We start from the raw sequence: 17,570 nt of genomic DNA, 5'->3' as shown, positions 1-17,570 counted from the left end.
CCTGCCTCCCTGAAATAATCAACTGTAATAACCATGTGTGAAATTCCAGGAAATAGTGCAGAGATTAAAGTTTATTCAAGAACCACCAGTTTTTGAAAGTTATAATTTACTGGATATATTTACTGGTGTCCCCTTGGGTTATTACTGTGTTTAATGTTTTTATTCTGAATTCTTTGTACTTCTTCATAATCAACTTGGTAAGAACCTATAATATCTGCCCATTCATCCATCTGCTAAACACTTATTGAATACTTGCAGTATGGAGGTTTCAGAGTGAAAATAATGATCTCTTTTCCAGAAGTTTATAATCGAGTGATAAAAGCAGACACAGGCAAAAGCAACCAGCCAACCAAAAACCTGAAGCCACACATATGATAATAAAAGGTATAATCAAAGGGTTAGATGAGGCATCACTCATAATTGCTAAAAAGTAGAAACAATTCAAATATCCATCAACTGATAAATGGATAAATGTGGTATACCCATACAATAAACTATTATTATTATTCAACAATGAAGTGGAATGTATACTGATAATGTTACAATATGGATGGATCTTAAAAACACTGTGCTAAGTGAGAGAAGCCAGTCACAAACGTGGTATACCCATCCAATAAACTGTTATTATTATTAAACAATAAAGTGGAATGTAGTACTAATACATACTACAGCATGGATGGATCTTAAAAACACTGTCCTGGCCAGGCACGGTGGCTCATGCCTGTAATATCAGCACTTTGGGAGGCTGAGGCGGGTGGATCATGAGGTCAGGAGATTGAGACCATCCTGGCCAACATGGTGAAACCCCGTCTCTACTAAAATACAAAAAAATTAGCCAGGTTGTGGTGGTGCGTGCCTGTAGTCCCAGCTACTCAGGAGGCTGAGGCCAGAGAATCGCTTGAACCTGGGAGGCGGAAGTTGCAGTGAGCTGAGATTGTGCCACTGCACTCCAGCCTGGCGTCAGAGCAGGACTCTGTCTCAAAAACAAACAAACAAACAAAACTGAAAACGCTATGTTAAGTAAGAGAAGCTGGTGGTCACAAAGGATCACATATTTTATGATTCCATTGATATGAAATGTCATAAATAGGCAAATCTGTAGAGACAGAAAACAGATGGTTGCCTAGGACTGGGGATGGGGAACGATGGAGAAAATGGAGGACTGTTAGTGGGTACAGGGTTTCTTTTGGAGTGATGAAATGTCCTAAAATTGATTGTGGTAACAGTTGTACAACTTTGTTGACTATACTCAAAACCATTCAATTGCATGCTTTAAATGGGTGAACTGTATGATATGCAAACTGTATCTCTTAATAAAGACAATCAATGATAGACAGATAGATAGATAGATGATAGATAGATAGATAGATAGAGCTGTACGATCTTGGAGGAAAGAGATTCGAATTGGAAGAAAGTGGTGGGAAATTTTCTGGTGGAAATGACATTTAAGCTGACTCAAAAAGGATGATTTTTTTTTTAAGATGATGTGGATGAAAGGAGGGAAGGTACTTTCATGCAAGGGCAAGTTATCTGGAATAGAGTTTAGGATACATGAGGGATACAGCAGATGGAAGCTAGATGCAGGGCTTTTACTGCCATTCTAAGTTATGCGGTTTGGTTTTCTTTTTTGGAGGCAAAGTAAAGCCATGACAGGTCTGTGAGTGGATAATCAGACCTGTGATTTGGAAGGATAATTAAAAGTGGTGATGAGGTAGATGGAAAATGGCATGGGAGGACAGTGAGTAAGGGAGGCTGTTTAGGAGGCAAAGGCATTGCAATGTGTAGGTGAGAGATGAAGAAGCCTTCAACTACTGCAACAGCAGTGAGGACTGAAACAAGGAGACAGATTTTTTTTAAATAGAGACAGGCTCTCACTATGTTGCCCAGGGTGGTCTCGAACTCCTGGGCTTGAGCAATCCTCCCACCTTGGCCTCCCAGAGTGTCAGGATTACAGGTGTGAGCCAGTGCGCCTGACCAAGGATACACATTTGAGAAATGGTTAAGAAGTATAATCATTAAGTTCACCTACTCCCTGATGGCCCTGGGAGTAGGTGGAAAAGCATAGAAATTGGACAGCACACTATCTGAGACCACAAAAAGGCATGGGTCCTTTTTTGATAAGTTATTTTGAATATAAAAACTTTTGTTAAAATAATGTCCAGCAACCAAATTGTAGCTATTTGCATCTGTTAACAAGGGTTTGATTATAGACAGGAAATAACCTTATACAGTCATTTCCTCTTTCTGGGCCTCACTGTTCTCATCTCAAAAATAAGGACAGTAATCAAATTTCTTAAATTTCTTAACAAAGGAATGTATATTGTGGATCAAATATGGATTGAAAACAGAAATGCAATCCAACCATTCTGTGAGCACTTTCCAATCAGACCTCCCCCTGTTGAAGGTGAAGCAGTCAGTCATTTATGGACTATTCTGAATGACTAAGTGTTTATCTCTTGCTCAGATAGCTTCCCTAGAAACACTTCCTTTGGTGTAACTTGGATTTACTGCCAGGGCAACACCTCCTATCCAACGCCCACACTGCCTCTTGGCTCAGTCCTCACCAGCAGGTGTTCATAAGCAATATTTTGTTTTGCTTCTAATGAGAGTGTAGGCTCTGAAAAGCATAGGCTGAATGTACCACCCATTATAACTTTCATTTAAAAGTGTTCTTATGGGAAATATCTGAAACTATGGAGTCTCAAGGATCAGGAAGACAGACTGCCTTTTCTCTTAATCATGCAAGGCCACACCTATGTTTTTTATTAGGAGGGGCAGACAAATCTTGGGCAAGGTCAAAATAGAAAGAGTCTCTCCCAGTGCATGGTGGTGCACTCCCTGGGGATCTGTTAAAGCCTCTTTTGTGGGATTTGGAAGGTGTTACTGTGACACTGCCTGCTGCTAGCTGAGTTTGAGAAGAGTGACCCTGACAAGTGTCTTACAGGAGTTTATCAAGTGGAGAACACCATTTAGAACATCACTCACCGAGATGTAGCTCTTATCTGTGCCTGTCAGTGAACAATGACTATGACAACCCATGTTCAATCACAGATCACAGTTGTTAGCAGAGCTAATTACAGCAGTCTCAGGTGAGAAGAATCCCAGCAGCTGCCTCTAAGGGACTTCCATCTCAGGGGCTTGGCGGGTAAGCAACTAAAAGGGCCCCTTGGGGGATCTTTAAACAACAGTTCTCTGCAACTCTGAACATGGGCTCATCCACAGTTAATAAAGGATCATGTTCAAAGGAGAACCACCAAAGGGAGAAAGGAAAGGGATGCTTAAATCCAGGAAGGGAAATGTTCTGGATTAAATAAGAGCAGAACAGGTTATTTATTATTCCTTGGGCTGTCTGATTCACTGTATAACCTTATAAAGTCATTTCCTCTTTCTGGGCCTCACTGTTCTCATCTCAAAAATAAGGATAGTAATACCTGCCCTATTTATATCATGGGATTGCTGAAAGAATAAAATAAAACACATATTTTAAAAATTAAGAGCTGGGGAAAAGTAGAAATTATGATACAACTTTAGATAGTGTAACTGATTCCCTTTGTCTTATTTCATATTTTACTTATAAATGATGGAAGAGAACAACAAATATTGGTGCTGTTACAGAATCTCAGATTTCATTTTCTCATGCCTCCAATTTCTGTGATTTATACATCTTCAGATTTGCCTCCTTAGTTTGTTCCGAGCACCAATTTTGGGGTAAACTCATCTCCAGTTTGAGAAACAGAGGAAGATCCTAAGAATCTGGAAGAGGCTGTATTTATTTAGTCTCATCTTTGTGTCTCCTGCTGCAGCCCGAGTCCTGAAGGCCTCCTCCTAAGTACTGAAGGTGCTTCCTGCCTGTGGGACACCTGATATGTGGGGGACGTTGGCCCTGAATGAGCATTTCCAATGTTGAATTTAAGAAGGTACCGCTAGAATAGAACAAAAAAGAATCTGTAACAACGTGCCCTAAACATATCTTAGGCTGGGTCTGTAACTACATTCTTGTTCCTGCTGAAAATAACAGCATCCTTCTAACCAAGGAAGGCACGTCCACTTATCTGATGCTGCTGTCAGTGATAGAAAGGGATCATAATATGGATTTGGCAGGGAGGAAAAAGATTTATTTCCAAGTTTTAAAGATTTATGTTTTTCAGATATGCAAAACCAGTCAGAGCATTAAAAAATAATGACAAGTGATAATGTTTTGTGAGCAGAAGAGACCATTCTTGACTTCAAAATAATAATGAAGACTTATAAAAATCCCAAATCCATGGTTAAAATAAATGATTTGACAATGGCAAGTAAGCAGGACTACCAAACCCTTAACTGCCCCCTTATGGTGAGGCGATGTCTCCATTTAAATGAATATGTTCTGTTGAATGTTTAAATTTCCTTCTTTTTCTTTGCTCCTCCCCATTGTTCAGTTTTTTTCAATGTTCAGCATAACTAAAAAGTCTAAGTAGGAAATTGCACATAATTATAGGCTTCCCACCCATGATGAAGTGATGCCTCTTCCTAAGTATTCATACTCATCTCTTCTTCTTTCCTCCTCTGGACAATTTAGTTAGAATGACAGCAGTGTCCTTTATTTCTTTTGAAGGCATCTGGTGGTCTCACTTTGTATACAGGTCATAAAACATAAAAAACATAGTAATGTATTTTCCATGTAGTCACATATACATAAATTTAAAAAAAACCCACTGCTTTAAATGAATAGAAAAAAAGTGGGAGGGAATAACTAAATTTTATCTATTAAAGTTATTTGGTAAGGTAAGGAGGCTTAAAAGACTATCTTTCCAACTCAAAGGCTGTGAGCACCCTGAACGTGCTGGCTTGCACATGCCAGCTAACAGGTTGTTTTGTGTGTTAGGTGTCAACTTAGTGACATCCTTTGCTCTCTCAACCTTTCCTTTATTATTGGCCTAGTGAAATCTGACATTGGTAAGAACCCTAACTTAAGAATGAGTCACAGAGCAGGATCATTGTCAAATTCAGGAATCTTGCTAGTTTCCAAGATGAAAGATGCCATGCAGAACAAAAGGCTGATACTAGAAGTCAGCAATCACAATGGTAATAAATCCCACAGTCTATGATTTCTAAATATCTTAATCTCCTCTGACCTTAAAAGAGTAAAACTGGCCTAATTTTGAGAATACCTTTACAAGAAAACACAGGATGAAGTGGAGTGGAATCCTAAAACATAGCTCCTCTGGCAGTTCTTGCCCAACTTCTGACATCTCTTTATTACCCAGATTATGAATTAATGCCCATTTTCTCCTTGAAGCATTAAATTCATAACAAAGAACATACAGCAACTGCCTCACTTACCTGGTCCAGGATTAAGTCTTTTTGAATACAGGACTTTCTCAGGTGGCTGTTAACCTAGTTTTATGATGCAAATGTACATTTTAACTCATTTTTAAGAAAGTGTTTTCTAAAATTTGTTTCTCTCTTTTGCCTTAGTGGCCAGGCCATGGGTTGACCTTGTGAAGACTCAGGATCATCACTGAGGTCTTCTGTGCAATGCAATGCTGCAGCAAAGCCATCAGGGTTTCTGAGGGGAGTTGGGCCACAGTGCATTCTATGTAGCACAATGAGGCCATGGGCTCAATTTGCCTTGGACTTGTATCATCTAAACTTTTTGGTGTTCTTAAATCATTAATAAAAGTCCCAACTAATATTTGGCCTACCATATTTCTAAGGGTGGAAAGTTTTCCTTCAGGAATTCAGTTCAAATATACCATTTCATCATAAGGAAGGGATGCCCATGACTCTCAGCATAGACCTATGTCTGAATTCTTACTACTCCTAATCCATTAGCTGGCACTTTTCCTATGTGCTGCTTCTCCATCTTTTGTATGACATTAATATTAATATTTTCCCCTTTTTCCTGAAGCTGTATGTCCTTGTAGGCTTTAGAATTCAGAGGTTTGGCTTTGGTAGTCATCTTTGAACCTGAGAGGGGAGGTAAAATACAAAACACCAGTGCCTAAAGTGAAGACCGACCAAAAGAGGCCATTCTCTGTTGATTATGTCTCCATGCTCAACATGGATTTCTGTATTTAGATAGAGAGATACCAGATCTATCCCACATGCAGGATTTTGGGTCACTGCATCAAAGTATCCTGTCTCTATGGTGAACAAGAATCATGAGTCTGGTGCACATATCTGTGGACTATGATGGGTTGCTACGGTTTACTCTCCAGTGTCTCTCCTTCTCACAATTCAGCCAAAAGACAGGTCGAAGGTTATGGTTGCCTCATTCTGGTACTGCCCCAACACTGCCTGCCATTTTTGGGTGCTGAACTAATAAATTACCTCTGATCTTTAGCTCCTTTCTGGATGTCTTTCCTTAGAGGTCAAATGAGATATAGAGAAACTTCCTAAAAGATGGATACTCTGCTGTCTTTTTGTACCTTTCAGTCATCATCACACTGCAATTTTCTTTCAGTTTACCTCTTCCCTCTCCACCAAAATTGTTCTCAATAAGGTCAAGTCAACATTTATATTCATTTCCTATTGCTGCTGTAGCAACTCACCACAAACTTGGCTTAAAACAACACAAATTTATTCTCTCATAGTTCTATAGTCCAGAAGTCAGAAATAAGTTTCATAAAGTCAAGGTGTCAGCAGGACTTGCTCCTTCAGGAGGCCGTAGGGGAGAATCTGTTTGCTTTTATTTTTTTTTTTACCTTCTGGAGGCCATTCCCATTCCTTGGCTCATGGCCACTTTCTTGTATCACTCCAGCCTTTTGCTGCCACTGTCGAATCTCCTACTTCCTTTCCCTAGTCAAATCTCCTCTGACTGCCTCTTAAACAGATACCTGGACTACAGTAGGACCTGCCTGGATACTTCAAGATAATTTTCCCATCTCAAAATCCTTAATTGCATCTGTGAAGTTCTTTATGCATGTAAGTAACAGGTTCTAGGAATTAGGACCTGGATATCTTCGGGGACTATTCTGCATATAGCAGCATTGATTTTTAAATTTTCACATCTGATGTCTTCTTTTTGGTCTTCATCCTAACTCTCTTGCTATTTGATACTGTCAGTTACACTGGGAAATGCTCCTCCCTGACTTTCATTATTTTTTTCCATTGATACAGTATCTTTATTGTCTGTCTCTCCCCTAGAATGCAAGACTCTGAGAGCAGGAATCCTGGCTATCTTGTTTGTTGCTTTATCCCCAGCGCCTGGAATAATACCTGCCACTATCAAATCACATCAAAAGACATCATGTAATGTAAGCTGGATGAGCTTCTCTCATTCCTAGTTCTACCACCACTCTCTCATTTTCCTTTACTGGCAACTTCCTCTACTCCCGTGGGTCAAGATCAGTATTCTCTAGGTTTGGGAATAGCTTGCTTTTCTCCTCATATGCCAGGTGGCCACGGTTCCAACCATACTCAGTGGGCTCTCACATGTAGACCTTAACCCCAGGCCTTTGTTTTGTACTTCTAACTTTAATCTTTACCTTGAGATCCCACAGCATGGAGAATTCAGCATGTCTCATCTTTCCCATCCGCCAAGCACAACCAAAAGTTAACTTTTCTTTCCTCTTATATTCCTGTCTCAGAGAATAAAAAGTATCAGGATTCACCCAATAGTGTAAGCAAGAAAATTGGGAGTTATTCCAGATTCCATGCTTTCTCTCTACTCCCCTTTCCACATCACTACCCACCCCTCCAGTCAGTCATGAAGTTCTGTCAACCTCACTCCTAAATAACTCCTGTTAATCTCTTTCTGTCCAACTCCTATTGCCTTGGTTCATGTCCTCGTTACTCCTATGGAGTAGGATATAAAGGAACTTACCAATGTGTTCCTCCTGACTTCTCTTGAGTATGGTAGAATGACATACTCTTAAGCTTTTTGGAGGTGTGCCAGAGTTGCTGGTCATTGCTTGTCCTGCTTCTAGCCTCTGCCAACTGGGCAGTGACTGTGATTTGCATACCACATGATCTTGGCCTCCATAGCCAATTGTCCCAGGGATGGGCTTCTATCCTTAAGGTGGCTCCTTCTATAGATTTGGTTGGCCAACTTAGGACGTGGGTGCCTGGTTGTAAAATATAAGCTGAGTAAAATTCCTCTTTTAGGATTTCAGAATAGAGAAGCCAGAGAGGCTCAGGCTGCTGTATTGCTGAACAGAAAGGTCAGCAGGAATAATGGGCATGAGCAGGCTGAAGCTATGAGGAAGCAGATACTGTGTATAAGGGAGCTGTGAACCAGGAAAGAACAGGAAAAAAATAAGCTAAGGCACTGTGAGAAGGGTGATGTTTCTGTTTTCGGTGTTCTATGGTCGTATTTCTGAAGCCCGGCTGTATTGTGATTCCTACTGTCAGATGTCCATGAGATTGCTGATTATTTTAAAAACCCTGGTCTGAGTATACCCTTGTTTCCTGCAATAAACTGGACAATGAGCTATGTGTTTCAGTAAGCCCATATTGTTATGAGGAGACATATGGAAGAAAGAGGAACTATTCTAGAGCAGCAATATGAAGTCCTAAACTCAGTGTTTATTCCACTCCTTCTTTTTTTTTTTGAGTCGCAGTTTCGCTCTTGTTACCCAGGCTGGAGTACAATGGGGGATCTCGGCTCACTGCAACCTCCGCCTCCTGGGTTCAGGCAATTCTTCTGCCTCAGTCTCCTGAGTAGCTGGGATTACAGGCACGCGCCACCATGCCCAGCTAATTTTTTAAATATTTTTAGTAGAGACGGGGTTTCACCATGTTGACCAGGATGGTCTCAATTTCTTGACCTCATGATCCACCTGCCTCAGCCTCCCAAAGTGCTGGGATTACAGGCGTGAGCCACCGTGCGCGGCCTATTCCACTCCTTAAAGCATTAGCTTGAAGGGGAAAAAACAGGAAGGTTATATCACTTTTTACTTTGGAGGTGAATGATGAGCTTCTTATATCAAAATTAATCTTTACATAAAAGGAAAAAATGATCCTTGGAAACATAATTTCAGAAAGGAAAAGTAATTGCTGCTATAAACATCACATGAAAATGACAGTAATAGGGGATATAACATTGTCTGATACTTGTCAATAGCGGGATAATCAAACCACCTTTTAGATGCCATGTTTCTAGGTGTCTACCTTTCATTTTGCCAACTGTTGGGACCCATGGGTTTGCTGAAGATCTCCAGAATTCCTAGTCACACGACCATATTCCTCTCTGAAATAAGAATTGATGAGTATGTTTATTGAAGATCTATAGGTTAAAACCAACATTAAGTATATGTAACCAATACTCTAAATATGGGATACCTTCAGAAAGCATCTTTCTGTCTCCCTCTTTCCCTATATATTTGGTGGATGAATTTTTCATTGTTTAGGATAAAAACAAACAGGCCATGTCAGGACTCTTGAGCATTCTCAGGCAATAGAAGGCCCCAAACTCACTTGAAATTTTTGGTGCATCTAATCCCATGTCATAATCAAAACTTAGAACTTGGTTTAAAGTTAAGTTGGAACTTTTTCCCTACTGAGAAGCAATGTATGGGTGGGTAGCTGAGGAAGGGGAGTGTCTTCCTCCCCTTGCTCCTGGTAGCTTCTTGATCCTTCTAGGGTTGCTATGGGAGAAGACAGAAGTGGAGAGAGGTGAGAATGTTCTAATTTCAGTGGCAGAGTTGTACACTGGCCTACTTCTGGACCTGATAAACAGTTAAAGCAGACCACACTTGGTAGAGGCTGTTGCGGATTCTTGGGAGACTGAACCCATTACTTGCGATGTCTTGCCTGCAGTTCCCTGATTTGGGCAAATGGGTTCTCCATTTAAGCAGACCCCTCAGCCCCTAGGAACCCAGTGTTCCCATATGGGTCTCCCCTTCTAAGGCCTGCGTGCAATGAAGTTGGCCTCATACCAGTCCCCTCTCACATTTGGTTCATATCTGGTCCATGAGGACACACACACACACACACACACACACACACTTCCCTGGGACAAATTCAGAGAAACAGTATTGGCTGCCTTCACTGTACAGCAAAGCTGTTTGCTAACCTATCTCTTGTCTGATTTCCCAGGAGAGTTAGAGCATTATGTTCTTCCTACCCAAGGACATACATTCGCTTTCCAGTGAGTCCAACTTATGTCCCTCCCTCTTGATATGAAGCAATTCCCAACCTTTCTTTCACTTTGGTAGAAAATAAGTGAGAACACACCTTCTTTTTAAAAAAACTCCTCCAAAGATCCTCTCTTTCAGGCCCATAATAATCCTCCATGTGTTCCAGCATTTCCTTGAAATGTAGCATCTATTGTTTCTTAGTGCCTTAGCCAATACTTTGGTTTGAACATCCTATATCATGTTTGTTTGATATTCTAGTGTCAGAAATTTGTTGTTGAAGTACTGTTTCACCTTTAGTCCTGCATTTCCTGTACACTATAACCACACGGTCATACTCAGGTAAGAAGTGCTCCAAAAGAACAAACGTCTAGGCTTTCTGGCCAGCTATGCTTTTTGAAGGGAAACAATAGATTTTCTCTATCTTAGCTGAGCAGACACTGAAAGAAACTCTTGGAACCTTTCCAACTGGTGGTCCAGGAGAAGGATCAACAACCTAGGACCTGGGGGCTACACAACTCTCACCCTGCCTGCAGAACACACAAATGAACACAGGACACCCAGACACACAAGTGGAGAATCTTGTCTATAGCATCCCTAGTTGTACTGAGAGTGGGAATGTCCTGCAGGACTACTAGAAGGGACTCTTTAGCTCAATATGCTTAAGGACAGGAAGAAGGACTGCAATAGGCTGGGGTAATGACAGTAATAGGTGACATAACACTGTCTGATACTTGTCAACAGTGGGATAATCAAACCACCTTTTAGATGCCATGTTTCTAGGTATCTACTCAGGCCTGACATCCCTGAGTAATCAGGAGCCAGAAGGACTGACTATGGATAAAGGCAGAAAGCATGGGAGGCTACTGCGGCTGGGGCAAATGCACATTCGCTAACTCCTTCACAACGTGGATCCCAATAAACCTTGCCAGTCTCATCTCCTTCACTCTCCTTCCCTTTACTCCAGCCACATAAAGCCACCAGTCATTTCCTGAATATCTGTGTCCTTTCACACCCTCATATTTTACATACACTGTTCCCTTACAGAATACCCTCCACACTCCCAATCCTCATCCATTGCTTCTATTCAGCCATCAAGACCTAGCTTAGGTTTAAGTTTCTGTGAATCATTTCTGCTACTTTCCCCACCTGGTACCATTTTACATGTGTCAGTTCCAGCCCTCACTGCACTATGCTGTGCTTTATTCACTTGTCTCTCCTTGCTCCTTAACAGATAGTGAGTATCTCAAAGACAAGGACTACGATTTATTCATTTGTATAATCCCACCACCTACTACTATGCTTCACAGCTGCAAGGACTTGTATTCATTCTCTACTACTATATAACAAATTATCATGCATTTAGCAGTTTAAAACAATACACATTTATCGTCTCTCAGTTTCTGTAAACCAGAAGTCTAGGCTTGCTGTGGCTGAATTCTTCCTACCCAAGGACCTACATTTGCTTTCCAGTGAGTCCAAGTTATGTCCCTCCCTCTTGATATGAAGCGATTCCCAACCTTTCTTTCACTTTGGTAGAAAATAAGTGAGAACACACCTTCTTTTTAAAAAAACTCCTCCAAAGATCCTCTCTTTCAAATCCATAATAATCCTATGCTTCAGCAGTGAAGCATAGTAGTAGGTGGTGGGATTATACAAATGAATAAATCATAGTCCTTGTCTTTGAGATACTTACTATCTGTTAAGGAGCAAGGAGAGACAAGTGAGATTAAAGTCTCACTGAGCTGAAATCAAGATGTTGGTCAAGGCTGCAGTTCTCATCTGTCATTGTGGATCCTCTTCTAGACTCACTGATTATTGGCAGAATTAATTTTTTTGAAGCTACAGGACTGATGCCCAACTTCCTGCTAGTTTTCAGCTGAGAACCACTCAGTTCCTAGAGACTACCCAGTTTCTTGCCATGTGGCTCCATTAGGCAATACATACGATGCTTGCTTCCTTCCAGGCTTGCTAGAGCACATCTTTCTACTTTCCTCTTTATAACTAACCAGAGAGAATTCTCTGGTTTTAAAGGGCTCACACAGTTAGGTCAGGCCCACCCAAGATAATTTCCCTTCTGACATATAATGTAACATAATCACAGCAGTGATGATTTCCACTCACACTCTAAGGGACAGGGAATTATCCAAGAGTGGGGGGTCATTGGGATCATCCTAGAATTCTGCCTACCCCAGGGTTCAATATTTATGTCAAATGAATGTTCCAGAAATTTGTAAATTATAAACACTGCTATTCAATTGCTAAGATTTTATTCCCTTCTTTTTTTTTTTTTTTAAGACACACAGTCTCACTATTTTTTCAAGACTGAACTCAAATTCCAGGGGTCTTCTGCCTCATCTTCTCAAGTAGCTGGGACTACAGGCATGTACTGCTGTACTCAGTTTAAAAGGTTTTTTAAGGTGCTTCCAAATTTGTGTTGGATCTGGAATGTTTGGGGATGCTGTATGTGAGATAATAGCCCCTGCAATGAGTCCGCAGAGCACTCGAAATCAGGGGCTGTGGGGCAAGACTTGGCCTGACAGCTGACTAGCTGTGTGACGTTGGGTTAAGTCCCTAATATCCTCTGAATTTCAGATTTCTCCTCATATATAAAATGTGAGAGTGGGAGTAGACAATGTCTAAGGTCAGCTAGCTCTAATATTGTATACTAAGACTAAATCATACTGATCAAATTAAAATCTAGTGACTCACAATATCCAAATTCATTCAAATAGTTTAAAAAATAATTTCATTATACATGGAACTGCAGTGGTAAGATTTTAAGAGGAAAGGCAGTTTTGTTTTCAAGTGAGTCCATTTCTACACTGGCTGAATCTGACTAAATATAAATAAGGTTATGCAAATACATTTCTAACTCTTTACATAGAATGGCAAAGAGTACTTATCTTTAGATGACACATTTAGAAGTGAATTTTTTCCAAGACATTGAAATCTGATTTTAAAAAACCTATTGTCTTAAAATAAGTTTAACTAACTCAATTGATGGTAACTGAGTAACTATCAAAGGCAGTCCTCAAATATTACAAATTAATTCAATGACTATGTAGAGAATATTCAGATTTTAACATACATTTTAAGGGTTTAAGTCTTTCTTTTGTTTTTCTCAAATGATGCCTCTTTGACTAGGATAATAATTCTCTTCTACTCAACAAAAATGAACTCTAATTTTAAACAGATATTATTAAATCCCACTGAATAAGCTTCATGCAGATGTATTCCTTAAAACACCCTTTTATTGACCATGCACAGTTATTAACAATTCACATCTCACTTTATCTACTGAGTGGAAGAGCATTTATTCTTTCATTAAAAAGTTAAGCCCTCCAGGGCAGCAGCAGAAATGCAGAGGCTTCTTCCTATAAACGGCATTGCCCAGTGAATGTAAAGTGCTTCTCTATTAATACGAAAAGGATAAATAAGACAAATGGACTTCTCCCTCCCTCCATCATTCCCTCCCTGCCAATATGCTCCTCTTATTTTATAAAATGCCAATAAGTAAAGAGCTCCCACACTGATACTTCCATCAACCAAAAGAGGAATGTCAACATTTATTTGGCACCACTGAGTTCAGAACATCCTTAGGGCTCTGTATAAGTGACAAAAGGAGTATCAGGCCATGGTCAAATATTTCCTTAGGAAGATGCCTATGGGAAGAGCAGGTGGAAAATCATGAGGGCATTAGTCAGCCTCCAGCACTTTGCTGCTCGAGTTTCAGGAGCTGTTTTTCAAGTTTTGAGGTGTTTACTCGATGCATCATCAGAAACTGGCCATTCAAGTGAAAGACAGGAATGTCAAATTTATACCTTTCATACCAGGCAGAGTTTTCTGGAAGTGTGATGTTTACCTCCTGTAAAATAAACTGAAAACAGAGACAGACTAAAGCTCTGTAGAGACCATGGGGTGGTGGAACAATTGCAGTGATAAACTGATCCCCAGACCATTTCTAATACCATTTTCCTTATAGTTGTTTGTTTGTTTTAGGTCCAAAGCGATCTAATATCCTAATTTCCAAAACTTGACTGGTTTCGTTATATTGCCTACTTCCGGATCTTGCTGCTTTTCTGTTACCCTTGTTAAATTCAGCATCAGGACAGTACTGAGTTCCAACGAAATAAAACATGTCCCAGTTGAAAAGCTGACTGAGAATCAGGACAGAAATGTTTTGGTTTTAGGAACTGGAAAGGTGTGATGGTGTGTTACATGAAAACACATCTGTGGAAACTACAAAACAAGATAAAAGGAAAGGGGGCAAAAGTTTAAAGAAAACACCAATACTGCACCTGCTAGTTAACTCTGACTCATTAAAAGCCAGAGTAAGAAAACCAGTACTGCTCAGAGAAAAACACTTAGGTGTAATGAGTTTTATGGTAATAAGCACTAAACTCTCTCTCTGAAGAATAGAAAGAAAATTTAAATGAAAAATCATTTAATCTTTTTTCCTAAAGAAAGGACTCAGGCAGACACTTTATACCACATCCAATATGCATTCCATATACATAGAAGCCACACTGTATTATATTACCCTGTGTTTATAAGGCTTGAGTACTTCCTTGGCTTCATCACAAAGGGGGCATGGGTCCTACAGGAAGAAAAAAAGATCAAGCCATTAAACCCAAAGAATGGCATTTGCCCTTACGAAAACAAACAAAACAAAAACCCACAAGAAGCAGATTATGCTTATTTTAAAGAATAGTTTTCTACCAGGTTAGTTATGCTGTTTTTCCAAAGTAAAACACTACCATAGAATCTTACAAATGACTAGTATTTCATAGGCTCTCTATAATTTTTTGGTTGTTTTGTTCTGATTTTTCTCCGTAAATCAAGCCATCTATCTATGTGTATGTATTATACACTTAGATGGTTTCTCTTTTTCACTGATCTATCTAAGATGGTTTCTCTTTTTCACCAATCTATCTAAGGGCTTTGTGCTTCCTAGGTCAGGTGCACCTTTATGGCCTCATACAGTTGGCCTGGCTGAAACCACGAGGATGGCTTAAAGTCTGTTCTGACTGAAAAGAACTGAGCCTTGCCAGCCTGTTTTTCCTAATCAGTCCACAGAAGAAACCCATTAGGATAGCATTAGATAGTAATTGCCTCATCTTTAAAATGGAAAACAAATCTCTATACACTTCAGATGATTACTGCACCACCTGTTTTCTTATTACAAGTGTCAACAATAAGTTTCCTGGACAAATTCTCCATCTAAAGAGCAAACACTTTTAGTGTCCATTGTTTGCACTCATAAACCATCTAACAGAGAAGTCTGTTGAAAAAACTGTGGATCATCAGCAGATTTTCAAGGCTTTTCAGTCCTTGACTCGATGAACAGGCACTAGCTATAGGTTCTCTTGCATGAGCTCAAAACAGACCCCATTTTACTGATGCTTATACAGAAACTTCTTTTTAACATGACAGGACGAGAGAAGCTATTATGTAAAAGAGAGGCCCTTTCTCCAGCTTAACTCACAGCGTGTTTTGAAATAAGAACTCAGACCATTAAAGGGTCTTTCTGGCCCTAAATTCCTAGGACAGAGAATTGGCTTATCATGTTATTATTAGCATTAGTAATACATAGATTATGGATAGTTTGTAATGTTTTAAGATATCATCCTAAAATTTTCAGAGAAAGTTTCAAAAAGTCAACACAGGATCTTAAAAGCAAAACAAACCTAGAACGTGCTAAATTACAGAAGTATCAAATCTGCTAAAATTTCGCTTTTATATTAAAAATTTTAGAAAACTCTAGACTGGGTTATTTTTTAACTTTTTAATTTTTTGCGCTTTAGGTACTGGGGTACATGTGCAAAACATTCAGGTCTGTTGCATAGTACAAACATGGCAAAGTGGTTTGCTGCCTCCATCCCCACGTCACCTATATCTGGCATTTCTCCCCATGTTATCCCTCCCCAACCTCCCTACCCCCACGCTGTCCTTCTCCTATTCCCTCCCAACAGACCCCAGTGTGTGATGCTTCCCTCCCTGTGTCCATGAGTTCTCATTGTTCAACATCCACCTATGAGTGAGAATATGTGGTGTTTGTTTTTCTGTTCTTGTGTCAGTTTGCTGAGAATGATGGTTTCCAGGTTCATCCATGTTCCTACAAAGGACACGAACTCATCGTTTTTTATGGCCGCATACTATTCCGTAGTGTATATGTGCCACATTTTCCTTGTCCAGTCTATCATTGATGGGCATTTGGGTTGGTTTCAGGTCTTTGCTATTGTAAACAGTGCTGCAATGACCATATGTGTGCATGTGTCTTTAAAACAGAATGATTTATAATCTTTTGGATATATACCCAGTAATGGGATAGCTGGGTCAAATGGAATTTCTATTTTTAGATCCTTGAGGAATTGCCACACAGTCTTCCACAATGGTTGAACTAATTTACACTCCCACCAACAGTATAAAAGTGTTCCTATTTCTCCACATCCTCTCCCACATCTGCTGTCTCCAGATTTTTTAATGATCACCATTCTAACTGGTGTAAGATGGTATCTCAATGTGGTTTTGATTTTCATTTCTCTCTTGACCAGTGATGATAAGCATTTTTTCATATGTCTGTTGGCCTCAAAAATGTCTTCTTTTGAAAAGTGTCTGTTCATGTCCTTTGCCCACTTCTGAATGGGTTTGTTTCTGTTTTTCTTGTAAATCTGTTTTAGTTCTTTGTAGATTCCAGATATTATATTAGCCCTTTGTCAGATGGGTAGATTGCAAAAATTTTTCCCCATTCTGTTGGCTGCCAGTTCACTTTAATGATTGTTTCTTTTGCTGTGCAGAAGCTCTGGAGTTTAATTAGATCCCATTTGTCTATTTTGGCTTTTGTTGCCATTGCTTTTGGTGTTTTAGTCATGAAGTCTTTGCCTATGCTTATGTCCTGAATCATTTTGCCTAGGTTTTCTTCTAGGGTTTTTATGGTGTTAGGTCTTATGTTTAAGTCTTTAGTCCATCTGGAGTTAATTTTAGTGTAAGGTGTCAGGAAGGGGTCCAATTTCTGCTTTCTGCAGATGTCTTGCCAGTTATCCCAACACCATATTAAACAGGGGATTCTTTCCCCATTGCTTTTGTCAGGTTTGTCAAAGATCAGATGGTTGCAGATGTGTGGCGTTGCCTCTGAGGCCTCTGTTCTGTTCCATTGGTCTATATCTGTTTTGGTACCAGTACCATGCTGTTTTGATTATTGTAGCCTTATAGTATAGTTTGAAGTCAGGTAGCATGATGCCTCCAGCTTTGTTCTTTTTGCTTAGTATTGACTTGGCTATGTGGGCTCTCTTTTGGTTCCATATGAAGATTAAGGTGGCTTTTTCCAGTTCTGTGAAGAGGGTCATAGGTAGCTTGATGGGGATAGCAATGAATCAATAAATTACTTTGGGCAGTACAGACATTTTCACAATATTGATTCTTCCTAACCATGAACATGGAATGTTTCTCCATCTGTTTGTGTCCTCTCTTATTTCACTGAGCAGTGGTTTGTAATTCTCCTTGAAGAGG

General features: G+C 39.8%; 1 protein-coding gene and 1 pseudogene across 9 annotated transcripts in view; both read right to left on the bottom strand.

The window, feature by feature from the left end:
• Positions 1-9,291: 9,291 nt before the first annotated feature.
• LOC128931427 (glutaredoxin-like protein C5orf63 pseudogene) lies at positions 9,292-9,658 on the bottom strand (annotated as a pseudogene).
• Positions 9,659-13,157: 3,499 nt separating this feature from the next.
• Positions 13,158-17,570, bottom strand: part of C2H5orf63 (chromosome 2 C5orf63 homolog) — a 75,965-nt gene continuing 71,552 nt past the window's right edge. For 6 of the 9 annotated variants that reach the window (XM_078364943.1, XM_078364944.1, XM_054251997.2 and 3 more), the window contains 2 exons: positions 14,602-14,658; positions 13,598-13,938 (listed from right to left, as the gene is read on the bottom strand). In XM_078364943.1, the coding sequence (XP_078221069.1) occupies positions 13,762-13,938; positions 14,602-14,658 (234 nt within the window). In that variant the 3' untranslated portion in view covers positions 13,598-13,761. Of the gene's footprint in view, positions 13,474-13,597; positions 13,939-14,601; positions 14,659-17,570 lie in introns of those variants that run through there. The other 3 variants (XM_078364947.1, XM_078364946.1, XM_078364948.1) reach the window with 3 other exon arrangements.

The sequence above is a fragment of the Callithrix jacchus genome, chromosome 2 (assembly GCF_049354715.1).
Source record: "Callithrix jacchus isolate 240 chromosome 2, calJac240_pri, whole genome shotgun sequence".
NCBI lineage: Eukaryota > Metazoa > Chordata > Mammalia > Primates > Cebidae > Callithrix > Callithrix jacchus.
The sequence above is the reverse complement of the archived record's forward strand: the minus strand, read 5'-3'. Positions and strand labels throughout refer to the sequence as shown.